Here is a 24,630-nt window from a genome sequence, read left to right as displayed (position 1 = left end):
TGTTGGGCAAGCAATTATGTCTTAAAGGAGTGGAAAATGATAATGATTTTGGATAATGAATTGGATTGCATTCCAATTATTCATTTAGCAGTTCTAAACCCATTCGAATTCCTTTCTACCATGGACACTAAAGGTAAATTATGGCAACTCTTTTTAATATTCATTATAGAAAATGAATGAGAAATTCCATACAAATTCCATTAAAAGCTAAATAAAGCTAGCCCTCACAACTACTGCACAATATTTCAAGTCCTATGTGAGCAACAGACCAAAATTTTACTTGGTATTTAATGAAAATTTGCCTTATCTCTCCTTGGAATGTTCATGAGAGAAGCAGCGATTGTCGCTTCATTAATCAATTATTATTTTAGTCAGATCTTTTCTTTCAAATGGTCAGTTCATTTCACAATGGTCTAAAATGATTTGATCATGGTTAACAGCTCACTGGAGGGCAGGGTTATTATCGTTAACCAAAACTAAACTGAAATAAGTTTAAGTTAAAGCACTAAAATCATTAACTGAAAAACAAATAAAAATTAAAACTAAACTTAAACTGAAAAAAAGCTAAAAAAACTAAAAAACTAAAAAGTAAACTAACATTTTTAAAAAATATTCAGAATTTCTTTTGTTCTACGGGTTTGGTACCCTGGTAATCCAGAGTTCTCGTGAGAGCACAAGTTGAATTTGCTCAGCGAGTTACTCTGGTATCGAATAATGATGCTCATTAAATATGCCCCTCGATTTGAGCTGCACCAATCACATCGGGTTATCTGATATAGGCGGGCCAGAGGCGAGCTAAACAGATGACGACAGCGCTGTGACATCGAAGTCATTAGTAAACATTGCAAGATGGCTATGGATGAACACCAGTTGTTTGAAACGGCTTTGGTGGCTACAATGAACGAGTTAGACTTGGCTTTTTATCTAAAACAGGAACATAAGACGCCGCTCGAATCGTTCCTTTGCTGTTTCGCCGACCGGATACAGTAAGAGTATAATCAGAGAATGTCTAATAAGGTTAGCTCAGCTGGTAGCTGGGGTTTATTCTTGTGATTGGTCGTAGTGTTATCCAATTGCGTGCAGCGAGATTTTCAAATGCACGCTTGGTGCCGCCCCTCGAGCTGGCCGATTTTCATTAGTCGACGCCAGACCATTAATCTTTTAGATTTAGGTCTGGATTTCCAGGCTACGGGTTTGGAATAACATGAGTAAATGATGACAGAATTCTCACTTTTGTGTGAACTATACTTTTAAGTCAGCTGTAAAGTTTAAAACTATTCCAAATGAAGATGATACACTGCCAAGATGCAATTAACTAGCTCATGTTGGCTGAAGGTACAAAACAGAGCTGAATATGTGGTGCTCCATTGTGTACTTTTTGGGTCTTTTTATACACTGCGTGTACTGTAGCAAATAACAATCAGGGTATGATCTATCTAAGAAGGACTGCTTCTTACCGACAATCTTTGCTGCAGTTCTCCTCAGTGACACCATCCTCATCCTCTCCCCAGACGTCCACAGCAGAGAAAATTAAAGCTACCAGGACAGCAAAGCAGCAAACCAGTGCAAACACAGCAATACACCTCTGCTGGGACTGTTGAAGACATACAGAGAGAAGGCCTGCCAGTCACATCTTTCAGATATAAGGTTTATGAGAAGGCAGAGGCTATTTACACTAAATGCAAAAAGCTATATTTTCTTTGCGCTAGGGTTAGGGTTTGGAAAAAGGCAGATTCGAACTTGGGTTGGTCATGCCAAAAGCTAATGCCAGCCACTTTATTCTTTACACCACTGCTACTGTTATCAGAAGGGTTTCTTTTGTAATTTTGTCTGGCATTTCTTTCAACCAGGCATTGGTGGGCAGAGTTAGTGTAAATATCCTCTGCCAACAATGCGGACTATCTGCAGTTGGTGTGAAAAGTCACTCCGTTAGGACAACATTGTCTTGACTTATTTAAGTTATTATAATGGGTTTTTGATTTCAGATAGTGAAAGTTCAAATTTGAAGGGTCAAGATTTATGTTAGGCCTATTAAAAATTCTACTTCTCTGGTTTCCAGTTATAATTTCATTTTATGACTGAGAGAGAATGATAGAGAATATCTGTCAAATTTCCTCCAGAATTGTATTATACAGAAGGATGCCTTTTTTCTTAAAAAAGAGAGCTTTTCTTGTATTCTTGGTAGATTTTTCTAAGGTCTTAAGCTATTAATGTTCGTGAGTGTTCTCACTACGCAGCATTCTCTCCAAACCACTGCTGTAAACAAGCATCAGCATGAAACAGAGGAAAGTGTCTATTAATATTGATGTGGTCAATGGATAAAACGTGGTGTGCTGTAAGGCGGCTGTTCTCATCTGGTGGGTCGCTGATGGTCATGGAAAGAACAATATATATGTATAAATATCAGCAGTATACATTATCATTCAAAAGTTTAGGGTCAGTATTTTTATTTTATTTTAAAGAAAATAATGCTTTTATGAACAAGGACGCATTAAATTGATCCAACGTGACAGTAAAAACATTTATAATGTTACAAAAGATTTCGGTTTCAAATAAAGATATTCATCCAAGAATCCTGGAAAAGAGTTTCACTGTTTTCACCAAAATATTAAAGGGGTCATGACGTGGATTTTTTTTTAGATTTTAATATGTTCCTTGAGGTTAACTTATAATGTTACGTTTTTTGCACAAAAACTAATATATATGTGGAAAAACAATTATTTTCAACCCTCATTCTGACCCTTTGTCTGAAATGATCTGTTTTTAAGGCACGGCTCCTTTAAAGCTTGTCAGTAAATGGTCACTGTTATGATTGGCTAACGTCATTGCATAGGAAACAGTTTGTTGCACGCAGGAAAGTGTTTTGATATTGAAAACATTATCCATATAAAATATATAGAGAATGACTTACTGTCACGTTGTCAGTTTATTTTGATTTCTGTCCTTGCCTGTGTTTGGTTTATCTGTTAATTAGTTCAGTTCTGTCATTCTCTGCCCCATTGTCTCCATGGTTTCTGATTTGATCTGAGTTTCAGTCTCATCATTAGTTCATCCGTTTGTCTATTTAAGTCCAGTGTTTCTATCAGTGGTTTGTCAATTATGTTGAGCTCAAATTTATTTTAATATCAAGAATCTAAAAGGCGTGGATGATGACTGACACCTACAGGAACACTACAGTTGGTTTTATGACTGTAAGCCATTCTCTTCAAATGCTAATGAAGTTTAGAAACGTGTATGTCCATGGCGTATGTAACTTTAGAGACGGTCTCTAACGAACTTCCAATGTCAAGCCAAATTTAAACAAGTTTAACACTGGGAAACGCTAAGCGTGAAACTTTGCGCGTTACGTTCATATTCTGAGTCCATCTGCTTGCCTGTAGCCTATATATAGTATAGCCTAGTATGCGAGTTTGGTCTTTTATATCACTGTAAGCTACGTTAAGTGTTTTATATATCCTGAAGGCAGGGGAATCCTGGTGTATGACATATTGAGGGAAACCCTCCTACAGCACAGCGCTGTGATATAAAGTTAAGGAAACTAAACATCCGAGAGAAATATATGTCTACCTCAGATTTAACGTTTGATCTGTACATCAGCATCGGTGAATAACGCTATAATCTCATTCACGGTAGAGAAAGCTGCTTACATGTAGCATACACAGGGAAAGTAACCATGAAGGCCACACAGCTTTTGTGTCTTTATTAGCTTTTCTTTATATATACAGGCTCTGATAATCATCACAAATACTTCCCGCTTGCTCCATTTCTGTGAATCCGTTTTTTATTAATGAAATGAATGACTCTCTAACTGTTGCTACAGTCTTCGTCAACAGCCGCTTGCACCATCTACTGGTGAGCCGACTAACAGCAGATGGAGATTATGAATCAGTAATCTACCGCTATTCCTGCAGTTCCCGGATGTGAAATGTTGAATTTTCTGACGAATTTTAACCACTTAATTTGTGGAAGCGAATTTGTAAAGCCAAATGAGATGGACCGAAATTTGCCTGTCGAATATTATATGTTGTATTTTTAAACAGAATGAATATTTTGGAAGTGAAATCTGAAAGGTGAATATGGATTATTAAATTTCAGCCCATAAAAATGCGAGCCCTAAAAATACAATTCATTAAAATGCAAGCATGGTTAATGCAATGCATATTTTTTCACATTGTGCAATTCAACAAGCTTTTTTGTTTCAAAAACATTTGGCATTATTTTACTTCCATAGAATAGAACCTATATAAAGAGACTGTTTTGGGGCATATTCAAGAATTTATTTAAATAATTATTTCAGTGTATTAAGGACTTTTTTTGTTTACTTTTGTACAATAAAGAACTGTAAAATATGGGTCCTGAAGCAATACTATTTGAGAACCACTGCTGTAATGAACACAGAACTTTTCATTTTCCCTCCAAAAAAAGTGCACACTCGACGTTTGCTTACACTGTAAAAAATTTGCTGTAGTTATGCAGCTGCTTGCCAGTAACTTACTGTAGATTTAAATTGATGTTATTTACTGGCAACAGTTTGTTCAAAGTTAAATGAACATTAAACATTAACAAGTCTTTGTCTTTACAGAATAAAACTATAAAATAACAACTTAATGCAAAGCATTCTGGGAACCAGAAATCTTCATCAACCTTTTTTTGTTTTTTTTCCTTCAGATTTTGGTTCCCAGAATGCTTTGCATGAGGTTGTTATTTTAGTTTTATTCTGTACAGATAAAGACTTGTTAATGTTTAATGTTCATTTAACTTTGAACAAACTGTTGCCAGTAAATAACATCAATTTAAATCTACAGTAAGTTACTGGCAAGCAGCTGCCAGTAATACTGTAATTTCTACAGATTTTTTTTACAGTGTATAGCGCAGCCCTTCACTGAACATTTCTCCCCTGAGAGAGATTGTCTCCCTTCCCATCTGCTGGCCTCCATCAGAGTATACCGGCTTTACAGCTGTCTGCTGAGTGACATATGCATCATATGATTTTCCTCTGAAGGAGACATGCAAAGTGAAGTTTAATTAAAAAGCAGGGAGTGCACCACCTCAAAGTGTGCAGATTACTGTAAAGTAGGCTATTAACCTTCTTGCCATAAAAGCGGATTTGGTCAATTAGTGTCGCTTTCTTTACCCTTACACATTCATGTACCGTCATGATTGACTTTACTTTATGTTTGGATTCCCACAGATCCAAATGTTGGAACTTTGAGGTTACAAAATATTTTTGACATTTGAGATGTTATTGAAGCTGTAGCCTATCCTTTTTATTTGATCTCAAAGGACGTTTGAATATCAAGTTTGGTTTAAAATCATATCTGAAACACTGGGAAAAACATGTAATGTGATTTTGCCAAGTAAGAAATGTTCCTGTCCAAAAATGTTGTCCTAACCATAACCCATTCCCCTAAAGCTACCCCTATTATCCCTAAAATCAGAGGGAAATACTATCTGTATAACACTGATGTTGAAGCACATGATTGTAAGCTTAAACTTGACATAAACTGTAAACTTGTCCCTCAAATATGATTGGTTGATTGGAATGTTGATCCAGGACAACCTGATCTCACCGCAATTCGTACGAATTTTACAAGGTGGCTAATTCATACGAATTCATCTGACCTCACTCGTACGACCTCACTCGTACGAATTCGTACATATTTTATGAGTTGCCTAATTCGAACAAATGATCTACCCATGACCCCGGCCATGATCCCCATGATCGTACTCACTCGTACGAATTGGTCGTGAGATAGCGTTGTCCAGGAACATGTTGTACTTGATATCACGTTTACCTAACACTAAAGTTCCATTCAAAAGGTCTTGGGATCTCTCAGACCCTATAAGTGAATGTGAAATTTTGAAATGAAATCAATCATGAGTCAATTAGTGTTTCAGTATTTTCTTTTCTTTTTTCTAGAAGTATCAAATCCAGCAGTAATCAAAAGATATGTCAGATTTATGCCACCGTAATAAAAATGAAACCTTTGTCTTGCCGGTGGCGATGAAAGGATTAAAGTTGTCTGTAGACAGAGACTTTCTTTGCCTGAAGGGACATCCTGTCAAATGAACGCTGTGTTTGCACTGAGCTTGTGCTGACGCTTTTGAGTGACACGACGTTGTGCTGCTCCTTCCAACCTTATCTGTTACTTTTCAGAGTTCAGCCTTGCCGAGTTAAGCGTTCTGACATACAATCAAAAATGCCTGACATGCAGCTTAGTCAGGCTACTGTAAACCATGCTGTATTTGCGAATCAACTTGTGAGGAAAAAAAAAATTGTATGGGTAATTCTTTCTAATAAGTCAAGTCACCTTTATTTATAGTGCTTTTTACAATACAGATTGTTTCAATGCAGCTTTACAGTGATAACAGAAAAATAATGCAACAAAGTTTGTTTCTGCTGTACAGCAGATTTAGAAGAAAATAGCGTCATAGTCCAGCTTAATAAATGTCCAGGTCATTATATCTCACATTATATTATATTATATTATATTATATTATATTATATTATATTATATTATATTATATTATATTATATTATTATATTATATTAACTATTATTATATAAGTATTTTTAAGACAATTTTTGCATTCTGCATTGTGCCATTATTTTCATAAAAAGTAAGCATATTACCCCCCCCCCCCCCCCCCCCACCCCAAAAAAAGAAATTAACACAAATATCTCAATGTGTCTGTGTGTGTATGTGTGTGTATGTGTGTGTGTGTGTGTGTGTATATATATAAAAAATAATAAAGAATTACCCAATTACTCATAATTACCAGATACATAGTAAGATTGTCTAGAAGCAGAAGCAGATTTGGCATTATTCTCTTTGGCAATTGATTGTGTATGTGTATATGTGTATATATGTACTGTATGTCTATATATATTATATATATATATATATATATAGAAGAGGGGAATATATATATATATATACATATTCCCCTCTTCTTTTGGGGAGAGCTGAGCAAAATATAATCAAATTTCAATTTAAATGCAGACACTTTCTACAGGAAAATTCTGATGGGGTTTTAAGAGCCTGAAGAAAAAGTTAACCCTCACCTTCATGATGTTCTCCTGAGTGCCAGAGCCTGGCATAACAGCATTTAAGTTCCTTCAGACTTCAGGAAACATGGAAAACGAGACGCTAGTGCATTTCATCATTGTAGTCTCCTTGGTAACATGTCCTGCTCAGCCTCTCTCTTACGCTCATCACTGTAATGGAAGTGCAGGTTCCCGGAATGATCTAGCGGGTGAGAGATGTTCTGCCTTTTGTTTTAACACCCTGAGCTCATGCATGCTTCCACTGGCTGTGTGCTTTCCTCGCCTCAACTCCATAGTGATGGAGACAGAGGAAGAGAGAGGAGGAGAGAGAAAGGCACGGTCCACTCCCTCTCTCGAAACATCCAATGCTGGGCTAACACAGAACAGTCCCCCTCCCTTCTGCATCTTTCTCACCTGCCCTGTGAAGCAAAACTCTCCTGGCAGAGTGCAAATGGATTTGGCATCAGCAGAAGAAAGACCAGATTAAAAAAAAGACATGTTATAAAACACAACCTTCTGACTCCAAGCATCTCTAAGGTATTGTCTCTTTTCCTTCCAGCACGGCAGAGGGAAAGTTCAGCGCAAGCATAAATGAGCTTGACACGTTCCCTATAAATAATTCAGCATCGTTACAACTGGCTGGTCGGCTCGTGAACTAATCTATCAAGTAAGTTGTTTATTAGAGTCACCGGTATGAGACTCAGGCAATCTGAGAATCTTAATAACCGAATTCTCTTATAGGAAAGAAAACCCCCAGTGGAGATCTCTTTAATATCTGTCTTCTCTTAGACAGAAAATTACATTAAATGGAAAGCAAATGGAGACTTTTGCTTCGCACTGATCTGAACTGACTCCAGTGCATGGTTTCACTCTCACGTTTGCTTCACTTTTAGATGAGATCTCAACAATGTCTCAAACTGTGCTCAGATTTTCTGAGATCAAAAGTCAATGATTTCAACAGGAACTCATCTAAGATAATATTATCTGAACTTTTATTCATTTCATATTTTGAATTAGCTTTTATATTTATATATATTTTTTTATTTTAACTTATGTGCTTTTGTCATTTTAATTAGGGTTTTTTTTTTTGCATATAAAATAAAACCTTTAGCTGTAGTTTGCCTTTTTTTACCAAATAATTTTGTCAGATAAATACCATACTCAAGTTTAGTGTTTTGTTCTTCCTTCATATATATATATATATATATATATATATATATATATATATATATATATATATATATATATATATATATATATATATATATATATATATATATATATATATATATATATAATCCAGCATAATTATTATATAATTATTATTCTAATTTTAATAACATTAAAATTATACATAATTATTGTATTTTGCATGCCGGGACACCATAGGAAGCGGGAGTGCTGGTGGATCAGCTATAGCAGCTTAGTTTTGTTTGAGAAAAGCCTGACTATGCTGGTCCACCAGCTAGACCAGCACTATACCAGCTCTAACCATCATAAACCAGCCTGGACCAACATGGAATTCATGCGGGGTTAAGCTGGATTTTTCAATAGGGTATCTGGTCGGCTCACATGATGCAAAAAGGGCAAGTGTTTTCTCAGGAATCACTCCTCAGATGTTCCTGGCACACTATAGCAAAGAAATGGAGCATATGCTGCGTACAGCGGGATATGCTGAATCTCACCTCACTTATGCTCTGTTAATTACTGCCTATACTCATGAGACACAGATGACCTCCATCACTGGGATTTGTATCATTGCTTAACAAGATAATGCGCAATCTTCTCAGACCTGTGATTACAGAGTGGAGTTTGTTGAGTAAGCGTATTTAAAAGCAACTAATTCCCCTTCTTGACCACTTTAGAGTCAGCAAAAGCCATCTGAATAAATGCGATGTTGATAGAACACAAGACTTGATCGCACTTACAGCAGGGATACATTGAGGAGAACTGGCAGGACGTTGGACAGGAGATATATGCACCTGTGTTTTGGGACATCATTGCATAACTTTTCAGTGAAGGATAAAGAGAGCAAAACGAAATGGGAATGAACCTGCCCGTCTGAATAGAGGTCAATGTCAGCATGACGTTCATTAGTTACAGCTGAGCCCCTCACCTCAAAACGCCAAGCACTCCATCACTGCACAGCAGCTGCACTTACATACAGCAGAGAGAGTGCAGAAGTAAAGTGTTTGTTATGATTCAAAAAGTGAATTTTTATGGGGAGAGTAAGGCATTTTGTGTTGAGTGTTGAGTGTGCTGCTGATTGGGTGCCAAAGAAGGTAAAAAGGAAAGGAGAGGGGAAAATAAAAGGAGAGTGTGTTTACATCTCTATTACCATATCTCATTCAATCCATGGCTCCATAAAGAACTTTTTAATGTCCATGAAACCTTTCCACTCCACGAAAGATACAATATAGTGGAAAAGCGGTTTTTTTTAGATTATTAAAATGTTCTTACTAAGACATTTTTTTTCTTTTAAAGTCCCCATGAAAAAAGAAAAAAAATGTTTTAACCTTTAGTATGAATGTTTTGCATTTAGAAGATATAAGCATAAAAACTTACAGTCTCTCACTTCCGCCAATATGAATCAATGATTTTGATGACATCACTCTGCACTTCATCTTCTCATCAGATTTTCCTGTCCAATCAAATGCTCTCTAGAATCTGAAGACCCCTACATATTAGACGCTTTGTAAATAGACGCTGAAGCTGAAACCGAAACCGGTCACTTGTTCACACAAATACAATTTTATATATGAATGTACAGGTGAATGGCACATAGTGCACTAAATAGGGGATAGGGAACGATTCAGACAGTGTATGCTTTCCACTGGGGCATATGAAGTCTGGTTTCACAATAGTGTCACGTGAACCGCCACAGCGCGCACACAGTCTGCTCCGGTCCAGAGACACGACGGCACAGAGCGCACGAGTCCGTGCACACCACAGAACCTATCTAAGCCATTTGAATTTGAGCTGCGATATAAGCGAAACGCTTAAAAAAGGGGAGGAGCTGCTCAATGTCCCTTCTTGTCTTCCCATTTCAGGGGAAATTACGTCAACACACTGAATAAAGCTGCATGTTTCAAGGCACTTCAGTGGGCCTTTAAAGACTGCTCACTGAAAGGTTCCTAACCCCCCCAAAAAACGCTTTTAGAACCTTTATTTTTAAGAGTGTACTTGGTGTTAGGGATTTTAACAAACCCTCTAGTATTAAAATTTAACATGGAACACGTCCTGCAACATTTATGAAATGGACATGAATGATAAAAAACAAATCCCATATACTGGTGGCCAAGCCCTATCTAGAAACCTGAAATTCATTTGACTTGGAACATTAAGCAACCACTTAGCAACTCCCTAGAAACCATCCAGAACACCTTAGCAACTGCATAGCACAAGCTTGGCAACCACCACCAACACTTTAGTATTGTGGTGAAGCGTTTTATACAGGCTAAGAGCACTCAATGTCTTCAGAAAATGTAAAAATGTATTTTATAACTGTACAAGTCCTGTGTTGATACTTGTGGGAAAATGTTAGAGAAATAAAATGTACTGTATAAAAAACTGAGAGAGAGAAAGAAAGAAAAAAAGGAGGCTGATGGCCCAGACAATACTAGGTGAGTCATTTCTCCAGGGAGAGGTGGCGCAGACATGATGTATAAGAGAAACTTAACTGTCCTTCTCTGACAGAGGACCCTTATGGCCAGGAGGAAAACTTATTTTTAGGCATTGGCACTGCATTAAATACTACACAACAACTATCTCATTTCTCTAACAGTTTAGAACCTAGCAGAAAGATCCACACATTTCTAAAGATCTGTCAAAACTGCAGGCTAATGAAATTAATTGAATTAAATGCAATTAATCAAATATATCAATATTTTCTGAGAAAAAAACCCAAATAGCCTAAAGACAATTTGAAGGCATTCCAATAGTGTGGAAGATGAGTAAAAAAACTAAATTCAACCCCTTGCACAGTAGTTGTTTCTGGCTTATAAAATGCAATAGGCCTAAGTGAGGTAAGTGTGGTTTGGAGATGTGTCGCCTGTAGTAGCAGATCTGAATTCAAAGCACGATTAATCTGATACTTACTTTCAAGAAGAAGAAGGTGCTAATTCGTACTTTGAAAACGCTAGCCTGTTAAAACACAAATACTTCAACAAAGTCATTGCAGAGCCGTCGCCCCAGTAGGGGTCAGCACATGATTCAGATTCACTTGTTCAGTTCCTGAAGGAATCAGCGCTTTTGAACGAATCATTTGAATGGAGGATTTAATCTCATTAAGATCAGTCACTTAGTGTCTGTCTGTCCACCCATCTATCTAGGCTATTATAAATATAACTAAAAGAAGAAGGTGGTAACTCGTGCTTTGAAAACGCTGTTAAAACAAATAGCCTACTGCAACAAAGTCAGAATTGTCGCGCATTTAGCGAGTGAGAAAGCCATTGTGCTCATATGCAAACTTTCTATAACAATTACAGATAAAAATATTATTTAAAACGATATATCCCCAGTGTGGTGAGTAACATTTTGTTGTTATAAGTACATACAATACTTATATTGATAGCAATATTATATTGATAAATCACTATGTAGATCGCTATTTGCGATTAGCGCCTAAACGCTGTTTTTTTATTATGTTTGGTTAGACATTTACAGTTTAAATTGCCTATTGAAATATTCATGCAATATGTTGCATTTATTTGTTAAACAAAGTTTAATATGTGTTTGTAATACAGCGACTTTTTTAGAAATCTGTATTTACAGTTGTTTCATGTTAATATGTGATATTTGCGTTGTAGGGGATATCTTTGATTTATTAGCGTATACTTTAATGTTTATTATCTAAAGCTGATGCTATAATGTTTGGAGTAATGTATTTGGTGATGTAAATATTACTGGATATTACAAAATACAACAAAAAACTTAATGTGTACATTGTGAGTTCTGCACAACAGGACACACTGGCGCAACATTTGTCTGGAACAAACGCACACAAATATACAGTACATACTGTGTGTATATATACAGTGAGGAAAATAAGTATTTGAACACCCTGCTATTTTGCAAGTTCTCCCACTTGGAAATCATGGAGGGGTCTGAAATTGTCATCGTAGGTGCATGTCCACTGTGAGAGACATAATCTAAAAAAAAAATCCAGAAATCACAATATATAATTTTTTAACTATCTATTTGTATGATACAGCTGCAAATAAGTATTTGAACACCTGTCTATCAGCTAGAATTCTGACCCTCAAAGACCTGTTAGTCTGCCTTTAAAATGTCCACCTCCACTCCATTTATTATCCTAAATTAGATGCACCTGTTTGAGGTCGTTAGCTGCATAAAGACACCTGTCCACCCCATACAATCAGTAAGAATCCAACTACCAACATGGCCAAGACCAAAGAGCTGTCCAAAGACACTAGAGACAAAATTGTACACCTCCACAAGGCTGGAAAGGGCTACGGGGAAATTGCCAAGCAGCTTGGTGAAAAAAGGTCCACTGTTGGAGCAATCATTAGAAAATGGAAGAAGCTAAACATGACTGTCAATCTCCCTCGGACTGGGGCTCCATGCAAGATCTCACCTCGTGGGGTCTCAATGATCCTAAGAAAGGTGAGAAATCAGCCCAGAACTACACGGGAGAAGCTGGTCAATGACCTGAAAAGAGCTGGGACCACCGTTTTCAAGGTTACTGTTGGTAATACACTAAGACGTCATGGTTTGAAATCATGCATGGCACGGAAGGTTCCCCTGCTTAAACCAGCACATGTCAAGGCCCGTCTTAAGTTTGCCAATGACCATTTGGATGATCCAGAGGAGTCATGGGAGAAAGTCATGTGGTCAGATGAGACCAAAATAGAACTTTTTGGTCATAATTCCACTAAATGTGTTTGGAGGAAGAAGAATGATGAGTACCATCCCAAGAACACCATCCCTACTGTGAAGTATGGGGGTGGTAGCATCATGCTTTGGGGGTGTTTTTCTGCACATGGGACAGGGCGACTGCACTGTATTAAGGAGAGGATGACCGGGGCCATGTATTGCGAGATTTTGGGGAACAACCTCCTTCCCTCAGTTAGAGCATTGAAGATGGGTTGAGGCTGGGTCTTCCAACATGACAATGACCCGAAGCACACAGCCAGGATAACCAAGGAGTGGCTCTGTAAGAAGCATATCAAGGTTCTGCCGTGGCCTAGCCAGTCTCCAGACCTAAACCCAATAGAGAATCTTTGGAGGGAGCTCAAACTCCGTGTTTCTCAGCGACAGCCCAGAAACCTGACTGATCTAGAGAAGATCTGTGTGGAGGAGTGGGCCAAAATCCCTCCTGCAGTGTGTGCAAACCTGGTGAAAAACTACAGGAAACGTTTGACCTCTGTAATTGCAAACAAAGGCTACTGTACCAAATATTAACATTGATTTTCTCAGGTGTTCAAATACTTATTTGCAGCTGTATCATACAAATAAATAGTTAAAAAATCATATATTGTGATTTCTGGATTTTTTTTTTTAGATTATGTCTCTCACAGTGGACATGCACCTACGATGACAATTTCAGACCCCTCCATGATTTATAAGTGGGAGAACTTGCAAAATAGCAGGGTGTCCAAATACTTATTTTCCTCACTGTATATAGCCCCCTACACATATACAAATATACACTGTTTATAATGCCTCAAAAACATACATATATATATATATATATAAATATATATATAGGTTTCTATAGCATTTTCAGTAACAACAAAAGATGAATGGATGGCGATAATAAATAATTTGCACGATGCAGGAACTTCCTTTAACCTATGACATTCCATATTATTAATCAAAATCCTAAAATGAGACCATTGTACAGATTTCTTTTTCTTTTTTTTTTATTTCCTTCATCCTACATCCATATTCCATACAGCAGAATTTCACTGATTTTCAACCCAAAAATCAGCGCAGAAAATTCTGAAATAATGCATGGAGTCTGTGGGCCTGGTTGCTGGGATAGTCCACCTGAGGTAGTAACCTTGCATTGAGCAACAATCCAATTAACAGCCCTGAGCTTTAACCACCATCACACCATTATCTAGTTTCCTCAACAGAGACCATTTTTAAGATAACTCAAGCTTTCCCAGTAGCTGTCAAAATCTGGGCAGGTCACATCCTCAGCATCCTTAGAATTTATCCAGGACAAAAATTCGGAGCTGAAGTATATAATACAGCAATCCCTCTGGCAGGAGAGTATCATTAGGGAACAGAACTGAGACAATCCCTCTCCCGTAAGACTCATTAGGACGTTCTCCATGCTCCAGTGACTGACCTCACTGTCCACTGTGATGAGAGCTCCCACTGCATGATACACAGTGTTCAGGAACCTGGTCGCACTACAATAATACACGCTTCCATGCATTATTAATCAATATGTACATTAACTGTGATTTTCAGGGCCATTTCTGGACCATGTCAGAAACACTCCTGTTCATATTCCTGACTCATTCATCCCCGCTGTGAATATGTGTGCTTTAAGGTCAGTGAGTGTGTGTGGGCGTCACTCATACTGAGGGTCACGTCAGTGTGTATGCTGTGCTTCTGTCTGCAGGATTTCACACTTTAAACCCTGGCAAACAGCACACAGTCAGGCTGACTTTGATAAAGGGCAGAATTCACCCTGTAAGTTGCACAGGAAGATCTAGAATTTGCAAAAATTGATATGAATGGGGGGGGGGGGGTTCCACATGAGAGACTTGCAAAATTACTGTGCATGTATTAAAAAAACAGACCCCACTGAACAAGGTCTCATTATTTTTATATATAAAAAATGTCTGGAACCTTTGCTTGGGTTATTTGGTACATTTATTGCATCTCAGGCTGGAAGATCTATTCTTTTTCTGTCTTACTGGAAAAGCTTTTTGCTTATAAGAACCATACAAAGGAAGATATTTGGCACACATTAATCACTAAGGTTTCATTGGTTTTTGCTTTTATTATAACTCTTATTATAAACATTCAAATCTGATTTCATGATCTCGATATTGTAAAATGCTGATAAACAGTATAAAGGGGAAGAGACGGAAAACTTGTATATAAACACATTTTTGCAACTTACTGTTAAGTCAATGAACTGTAACATAGGCAAATGGTTTATTTTAATTATTTATATTCTTAATGTTAATATTAGGAAAGTATGTTTTATGCCATGTCAGCATTTAAGGCTAATTTCACATATATCTATCTGCCTGTCTGTCTGTCTATCTAAGTCATGTAATTTGCAATCAGTAACTGACTATAATTTCTAAGTAATCTACCCAGTATTATTATAAACTGCATATATTATATAGCTATTTCATGTTGCCTAATTTTATGAACACCTTTAGTAAAATCACTGTAACAGATGACTTCTCGTGACTCACAGTTTTGTGCCACACTGGTCAAAATGTTGAATGTTTTTTTCACCATGGAAATATTTGGTACTGTATATACAAATTTCATGTGTTCTACTTTTTAGTTGACACTAGCCTGGTTTCCATTTCAGATTTGCGCAAAACTTGTGCGATATTTTCAAAATGTTGATAAAAAAAACTATTTACGATAGTACTAACAAAATGATGGCGTTTCCATTAACCGATATTATGCGACTAAAATGTAATTTCCTCTAGCGATAAGTTATTCCAAAAATCATGGCAACTGGTTTACGTATATCTCAGCCACCGCACTGGCAATTATTTTTAATCGCAAGAGATGTAGGCATGTTAGCCGGAAAGCCCCTTATACTTGGGAACATGTATGAGGTGTTTCTGGGCCCTTCTCCTCCTCCTATCTGCTTCGAGGTCTTGATAAACTGTGGCATTTCTTTGTTGTATGTCTCGTCTTCTGTCCAAACATACCGCTCCTTCTTTAAAGAATGATCGACTTTGACGTAGCCTACTCCAGGTGACCTGTAAATGCGAAAAAACTGTTTTCTATGGGACAGGTTTGGTGATTTTGGTAGGTTTAAGGGTGGTTTAAGGGATAAGAGTCAACAGTGTAATTCTATATTTAATTACAGCAGTAAGTACATGCAGGTATTTTATAAATGTATGAACATGTAAAAACATGCATGTTAATAAGTGCATTGCATCAAATGATTAATTTAAATGTTATTATAGTTAAAGACACCTAAAGTGAGACCGAACATTTTTATTTATACAGCACATTTATTTTTACAGAAATGTGTTGCATGTAAACTGAAAATTCACTGATATACAAATATACAGTTTGTGCAGTATAAAAATCATTATGTCTATGGAAAGACCCCATAAAACATGAAAACACAATGTGTGTGTGCATGTGCGTGTGTGTGTGTGTGTGTGTGTGTGTGTGTGTGTGTGTGTGTGTGTGTGTGTGTGTGTGTCAGGCTGTGTAAGGAAAAGATGTAGCTCCTGAGCAGAATACTTAAAACAAAGCTCTATCTCAAAGACTTCAGTCTGAACCTAAAGGCTAAACAGAGCTCATTTAAACAGAAAGATCTATAGCCAGGAATGAAACCTCTGCTTTGATCAAGCGGTACACTTTTACAAAAGGCATATGTGCTAAATTCACAGGTATAGAGGCCTAGTTATATAATTGAGTTTTAGGGTTGAAGGAGAAGTCCAAGATTTATTTGTATATGAGAGAAGCACAGAACAGTGGCAGGGCAGAGAAAGCAATCAGTTCTTATCGGGGAAGGCAGAGCACAGCACACGTCCCTCCACACAAATCCCGAGCGGCTCGTTTCACCGGGAAAGAGAAAGACATGGAGTGATAGAGAGAGACCCTGCAAGCCAAATGAGACTACCCGCTACAGTACACTTAACAGAGAACATGAAGAAATGCTGGCTTTCTGCAGACTGGGAGCTTCATCCAGATATGTCGATCTCACAAAAACATGTTCAGGCCACACTTCACCCCAAATTTAAAAGTAAAAAAAAAAAAAAAAAGTACTTTTTGCATAAAGAAAATGAAGCCTCTTTTTTAGGAGCATGCAGTTTATTTGTTTTAATTCTCAGCAAATTCTAAGCCTATTTAAAGTTAAAAATTTTGTCTTTTTTATTAGTAATTGTCGATGATTTTAGATCCTCATTACAGTAATAAATATTAAGCGTAGCGTCAGTTCTGGCAGGTTATGTTAGTCAACTCGTATCAGCTGACTCTCAGCTGATCCACATACCTATACATATATACACTCACCTAAAGGATTATTAGGAACACCTGTTCAGTTTCTCATTAATGCAATTATCTAATCAAGCAATCACATGGCAGTTGCTTCAATGCATTTAGGGGTGTGGTCCTGGTCAAGACAATCTCCTGAACTCCAAACTGAATGTCAGAATGGGAAAGAAAGGTGATTTAAGCAATTTTGAGCGTGGCATGGTTGTTGGTGCCAGACGGGCCGGTCTGAGTATTTCACAATCTGCTCAGTTACTGGGATTTTCACGCACAACCATTTCTAGGGTTTACAAAGAATGGTGTGAAAAGGGAAAAACATCCAGTATGCGGCAGTCCTGTGGGCGAAAATGCCTTGTTGATGCTAGAGGTCAGAGGAGAATGGGCCGACTGATTCAAGATGATAGAAGAGCAACTTTGACTGAAATAACCACTCGTTACAACCAAGGTATGCAGCAAAGCATTTGTGAAGCCACAACACGCACAACCTTGAGGCGGATGGGCTACAACAGCAGAAGACCCCACCGGGTACCACTCATCTCCACTACAAATAGGAAAAAGAGGCTACAATTTGCACGAGCTCACCAAAATTGGACAGTTGAAGACTGGAAAAATGTTGCCTGGTATGATGAGTCTCGATTTCTGTAGAGACATTTAGATGGTAGAGTCAGAATTTGGCGTAAACAGAATAAGAACATGGATCCATCATGCCTTGTTACCACTGTGCAGGCTGGTGGTGGTGGTGTAATGGTGTGGGGGATGTTTTCTTGGCACACTTTAGGCCCCTTAGTGCCAATTGGGCATCGTTTAAATGCCACGGTCTACCTGAGCATTGTTTCTGACCATGTCCATCCCTTTATGACCACCATGTACCCATCCTCTGATGGCTACATCCAGCAGGATAATGCACCATGTCACAAAGCTCGAATCATTTCAAATTGGTTTCTTGAACATGACAATGAGTTCACTGTACTAAAATGGCCCCCACAGTCACCAGATCTCAACCCAATAGAGCATCTTTGGGATGTGGTGGAACGGGAGCTTCGTGCCCTGGATGTGCATCCCACAAATCTCCATCAACTGCAAGATGCTATCCTATCAATATGGGCCAACATTTCTAAAGAATGCTTTCAGAACCTTGTTGAATCAATGCCACGTAGAATTAAGGCAGTTCTGAAGGCGAAAGGGGGTCAAACACAGTATTAGTATGGTGTTCCTAATAATCCTTTAGGTGAGTGTATATGTATATATAAGCTCCTTCAGTATTATCAGCAGCTATCGCGTTTCTCAGGAGCTCATTACCCTCCTCCATCCCCAGCTCCTCTCGTCCAGTATTTGGCATTCTGATTGCCCTTTGAATCAGAATAAATTCTCGAATCATGTTGTACTTTAAAATTCTTGAATTAATGATATCTGCAATACATTCATGTTGGTTCTGTTCGGTTTACCCTAAGGGGGGTTATTGCTGCTCTCCCTGCTCTGCTAGGCTGCATGGATGCTCAGGGAGTTCTCACCCAGAACAGAACCATACCGTCAATCCAAACTGTATCTAATTGTCAATCATATTTGATGATAGTGGTCCTGACAGAACAGTATTTTTTTGCAAATGCATAGTGTTTTAAACATTCAATAAATATAATTAAGTATAATGAACAGTAAAACATTAAATAGACTTATTTTGTTTACAAGATCAGAGAAAAGTATAATATTTTGACAAAGTAAATTTGAGATGTTGTAAAATAAGGATGCCAAAATGGTACGGATGTACCCAAACCATTTTCATCTTGACGTGGCACTAAATCGCAATTTAGCACATTTATTAAATGGCTTTTTCATCTATACATCAACATTGTATGACATTTGTTCTGACTGAATAGTATGTTAAATGGTCAGAATTAATAAATAATTAATAACAATCAAAATCACACACACACACACACACACACACACCACAAATAAATTCTCAGAGCTCATTAACAAAATGGTTAGTCAGGATTTTTTTCCAATTCTGATTGGAAAGTTAAACAACAACTTGACTGGCTACAAACAAAGAATCTGAAAAATTAAAATGTCTAGCTGTTTGTGCCTGGATTTGTAAAATGGTTGGGGTACCATTAACCCCCGAAGGAAAAATTCCAGAAGTAATTTAGGGATGATGCAATCTGATTACCGAATAAAGTGGCAGAAATCACTGGAGTTAATGTGCTGTTGTGATCTAAGTAGTTTGAGTTAAGGGCTGGAAGTGTTTTTTGGAAAAACTGACAGCCATGAATTGCAAGTCATTTCCTGTTGTATCTGCCCTCCCAGTCCCGAGCTCTCTTCTCTTCTCAGACTGTCCAAGCAGATGCCGCTTCAGGCACTGCCCAAAAGCAAAGTCCAAACAGAGTCCTCTGGGATAAATTAGAAGCAATTGCAAGGCAGAAAAATTGGGAATAGCCGATGCTAGGATGTTTGGTCCCCGCTAGTAAACTAATTAAAGTTCAGGACATTGAGTTTGGACCAGAGACCCAGCAAATTGGCAACAATATTACATTGCTTATGGTGAATACTAAAGAAAAATACAGGAAATTCTGTGTCGGGGATCCTTTCTCTGAATAAGCGTGACTCAAGCTAACCTGGTGAAAACCTCTTTAATATAGCAAAAACAGTAATATTGTGAAATATTTTTACATTACAATGTTACATTTTATTTGAACTGTTTTCTATTTGAATATATTTTAAAATGTAATTTATTCCTGTGATCAAAGCTGAATTTTCAGCATCATTACTAGTTTATTATTATTATGATTGTTAGTCTTCAGTGTCACATGATCCTTCAGAAATCATTCTAATATGCTGATTTGCTGCTCAAGAAACATGTATTATTATTAGTGTTGAAAACAGGTGTGTGTGTTTTTTCTGGATTCTTTGATGAATATAAAGATCAATAGAACAGCATTTATCTGAAATAGAAAGTTTTTGTGACATTACAAATGTCTTTACTGTCACTTTTGATCAATTTAATGCATTCTTGCTGAATAAAAGTGTTAATTTCTTTAAAGCTGCAGTCCGTAGTTTTTTCTCTTTGTCGTCATCTCCGTTCGAAATCTGCAATTGCAGTTATTCGCGGAATTATCAACTTTACGTGGGTTGTGCCTCGGCATGGCACAGCGCGGATGAATCCAATGTTTTTAGGAGAATGTGAGGCTGTCAGTCGCCGCGCCGGTGTTGATACTGTCATTCGGAATCACAGATTCTTATTTTTTGGAAGTATGACCAACATAAGAATTTTCATTTCAAAATGTCATCTGAACAAGAAACATCCACTTTTGTTCTGACCAACTAAGGGAAAAAAAGCAGTAAATCACACTGAGTAAATCCAACTATCGCTTATCATATCACGTCAAACCGTGTAAATTATAGGCTACTTTGTTCTCAAATTGTTAATGTTAACAACATCAGCATTGCGTGACTACATTTAATGTGTATTAGGGCTACCTGTAGTTGGGCTACTCCGTAACTGCATGAATTAAGTGAACAAGTGCACTACTGTTACATAATTGAACCATTGAAATGTGTTACCTGTCCAGCAGAAAAAAAAGCCGTCTCTGCGTTTGTTTTGAACCCTTCAAAACATGGAGTTCACACCACCTTTCAAAAGATGGGCCCGCATGGGCCCGGTTGCAGTCTCTTTTTTTTCTCCAGCCACTCCGAAGTCTTTTGCATTTTACAACGGGTGAATCGCAGTTGTCACTGGTGACTGTCGTTTGAACCTTTCTGGATCCGCCATCAAATTGATAAGTTTAATTATATCAAGTGCTGTGAGAAAAGGCTATAAATCTCCACCTCCAACATCCTCACACACAATATAGCCTACTAGCCGAGACTCCTTCTTTATGTGTACAGATGTGACGTAATGACGCAAAGACATGCTCGAATTTCCAGCAGAAATCCACCAGTACCACTGGAATTAAAAACATTATTACAAGCTTACCGTTTTGAATCGAGCTAAGGCAAGCAGATAGTTTTGAACTCTGGCTGGTTATGTACTTGCTCAAAAACATTTTTTGGATAATTTTTAACTCAAAAAAGTTATGGACTGCAGCTTTAAATTCTTTGCAAAGAAAAAAAACAAACCTTACTGACCCCAAACTTTTTCAGCCTTGCCGAAGCACCCCCAGATCATCAATTTTCAGCTTTGTCCAACACCTGGTCGTCTAATGGTTAGACGAAGATCTGGAGAGGCCTACAAGCCACAATGTCTCGCACCCACTGTGAAATTTGGTGGAGGATTGGTGATGATCTGGGGGTGCTTTAGCAAGGATGGAATCGGGCAGATTTGTCTTCGTGAAGGACGCATGAATCAAGCACGTACAAGGTTGTCCTGAAAGAAAACTTGCTTCCTTCTGCTCTGACAATGTTCCCCAACTCTGAGGATTTTTTTTTTTCCAGCAGGACAATGCTCCATACCACACAGCCAGGTCAATCAAGGTGTGGATGGAGGACCACCAGATCAAGACCCTGTCATGGCCAGCCCAATCTCCAGACCTGAACCCCATTGTAAACCTCTGGAATGTGATCAAGAGGAAGACGGATGGTGACAAGCCATCAAACAAAGACGAGCTGCTTGAATTTTTGCACCAGGAGTGGCATAAAGTCGCCCAACATCAACGTGAAAGACTGGTGGAGAGCATGCCAAGATGCATGAAGGCTGTGATTGAAAATCAGAGTTATTCCACCAAATATTGATTTCTTAAGTTAAAACATTAGTATTGTGTTGTTTAAAAATGAATATGAACTTATTTTCTTTCCATTATTCGAGGTCTGACAACACTACGTATTTTTTGTTATTTTGACCAGTTGTCGGTTTCTGCAAATAAATGCTCTAAATGACAATATTTTTATTTGGAATTTGGGAGAAATGTTGTCAGTAGTTTATAGAATAAATCAAAAATGTTAATTTTACCCAAACACATATCCATAGTTAAACCAGAGAAACCGATAATTTTGCAGTGGTCTCTTCATTTTTTCCAGAGCTGTATATAACTGGAATCATTCAATCTTATTTGCCATTATGATAATCTTTTAGATCTTTCATGATATTATCTTTCAGATCCTTTGACTCGTATATTCTTGATTTGTCTAGAACTAAACTATTAAAATGCAAAAAAAAAAAAAAAAAAAAAAACAACAACTAAAAATTTACAATTAATACACATTTAAATAATTATATATTTGGATCAATATGCATATTAGTCATATCTACATATGTTATTTTTCACCTGTAAAAAAAGTTGCTGCCTTAAATTTTCAAGTAAAATCAACTTAGAACTTAGATGTAAAAGTCATTTCAACTTTAGTTACATTGAACTGGCTTTAAAAAGGAGTTGAATCTTGTATAACTTATAAAAAGTTATTTTTGCTTAATGTATTTTGATGAGTTAAAGTAATGTAAAAACATGTTGTCATGACTTACTGATAATATAATTTTTTACATTTGTTTGCTGTGTGTGTATATATATATATATATATATATATATATATATATATATATATATATATATATATAATCCAGAATATTTTAGAGATATATAATGTTCTTGAGACTCTGAGTCTAGTGAGATTGATGATTGATCACTCATGTTACAAGCTGCATCACGTCTGAACATGAACATGTTTTCTCAGCTCATCTTCAATGAGAAATTTAAAACTGCTATGACATATAGCCTCAAATGCTTTAGATAACATTAAAACAGTCTGAAAATGTCAATGAACGGATTGCATTTGTACAGTGTTAGTCAGACACACAGACCTGCCCTCTCCACCCTGTTCAGCACAGTGTGTGCTGTGCCTTGGTTACAGGTGGATGTTTCAGTGCTGAGGAGAAAAGGTCAGCCTTACCCGTTCCATCCTATCCCTTCTTTTGAGCCAGACCATGGCGGAGTAGTCCTGCTGCTGGACGGCGCTGAAGATGCTGGCACCCGGCCGGGCGAGAGGTGCAGAGAAGAACCCCGTTTCAGGTGGAGGCTTCAGCCCCGGACCCTCAGAAACAAACCTCCTATCTTGCATGTTTCCAACTCATCAAGTATCCAATAATTAATCTCCAAGAGACGTTCATCCACAGTTCAGTCGCCGAGGGAAAGCCTCTAAGCCAGTCCCAGCAGCAAGCACTGTTGGAGTCTGTGTTAGACTGAGCCGTGTCTTGCAGAGCGCTTGATTTCTTTGGATTTCATCCAAACACTAGCAAAAAAAAAGGGGTCTCCCTGCCCTGCTGGGAGGGGCTGGCAAAGTCTGAGTGGGCACAGTGACTAAGAAAGTGTGTGGGAGTGGATGCAAAGACCCACATTCTGCACCTGGAACCCTCCCCTCCACTGAGTGTGTTGGTGGTGCTCTGATGCATGACTGCCAGAGTCCAACACACTCACACATCAGTGCATATTAACTCAGAAGAGCTGCGGGCAAATTCAATAAAGTATTCATTTGACATTACCCAGAAGTTCACAGCCGTCTGCCTGCACGCTGCAAACTCTTTCAAAAACAAATACCCAGCTGTATTATTGGGTGATGAGAGGAAATGATTTTGTAATAAAACTCTACAGCAGAGGAAGTAGTCGTGATTGCTTTTGATTGCCTCATATTTCCTCGTTTGCATCGCGCCACATTTGTCTGAAGTACCTCGATCTATTATGATCCTGGAGATAAGCAATATGTCAATGCAATACTGATGAAACTCATACTATAAGCAGGAGCCATGTTTTGCTGTCAATATAAACAGATGAACTAGACCACCAATCTATTGGAAGACTCAGCAACGACCAAGAGTTCTTGTCCTGTGAATGTAAGGACATTTAAAATATGAAATTTGATAGCACTTCTCATTTCACACTTTAAAGTCAACATTATGCTGCATTCGCAACCTATTTTACTTCTGTAATGTGGTGTATTTCTATGTAAAACTGGAAATTCAACAAGAAAATAAGTATGCTGGCAGAATAAGATGTTTACTAGACAATGAATGGTAACACTTTACAATAACATCCCATTAGGTTGATGCATTAACTAACAATGAGTAATACATTTGTCACAGTATTTGTATCTTTGTTAATGTTAATGAATACAAATATTACTATACATTGTTAGTTCATGTTAGCTCAAGTCCAACTTTTGATTTTAATAATGTAGCCTAATTATTAACATTAAGTTTCATAAATGCTTTACAAGTATTTTTCATTGTATTTCAAGTATATTTTTCGTTTCATTCATAATGCAACAAATGGAATTTTTTTTGTAAGTGTTACCAAATAAATAGCAGTCCAAGTTTTCATTTAACGTTGACTTAAAAGATAAGATCAGAGCTTATTCTGGTATGTTCTGTGATTTCGGTTTTATACTTTAACTAATTTCTCCAGACTGTGGTCTTTCCC

The 24,630-nt window shown here is 37.5% G+C and overlaps 1 protein-coding gene across 5 annotated transcripts in view; it reads right to left on the bottom strand.

Moving 5' to 3' along the window:
* Window positions 1-23,414, bottom strand: part of pld5 (phospholipase D family member 5) — a 34,155-nt gene extending 10,741 nt beyond the window's left edge. The window contains exons 1-3 of one of the 5 annotated variants that reach the window (XM_084128784.1): window positions 23,108-23,233; window positions 7,067-7,250; window positions 1,458-1,594 (exon numbers count right to left, since the gene is read on the bottom strand). In XM_084128784.1, coding sequence (XP_083984910.1) covers window positions 1,458-1,594; window positions 7,067-7,102 — 173 coding nt within the window. In that variant the 5' untranslated portion in view covers window positions 7,103-7,250; window positions 23,108-23,233. Of the gene's footprint in view, window positions 1-1,457; window positions 1,595-7,066; window positions 8,033-23,107 lie in introns of those variants that run through there. The other 4 variants (XM_084128781.1, XM_084128782.1, XM_084128783.1 and 1 more) reach the window with 4 other exon arrangements.
* Between the last annotated feature and the right edge of the window lie 1,216 nt (window positions 23,415-24,630).

This window comes from Abramis brama (genome assembly GCF_963993115.1).
Source record: "Abramis brama genome assembly, chromosome: 11".
Lineage (NCBI taxonomy): Eukaryota > Metazoa > Chordata > Actinopteri > Cypriniformes > Leuciscidae > Abramis > Abramis brama.
The sequence above is the reverse complement of the archived record's forward strand: the minus strand, read 5'-3'. Positions and strand labels throughout refer to the sequence as shown.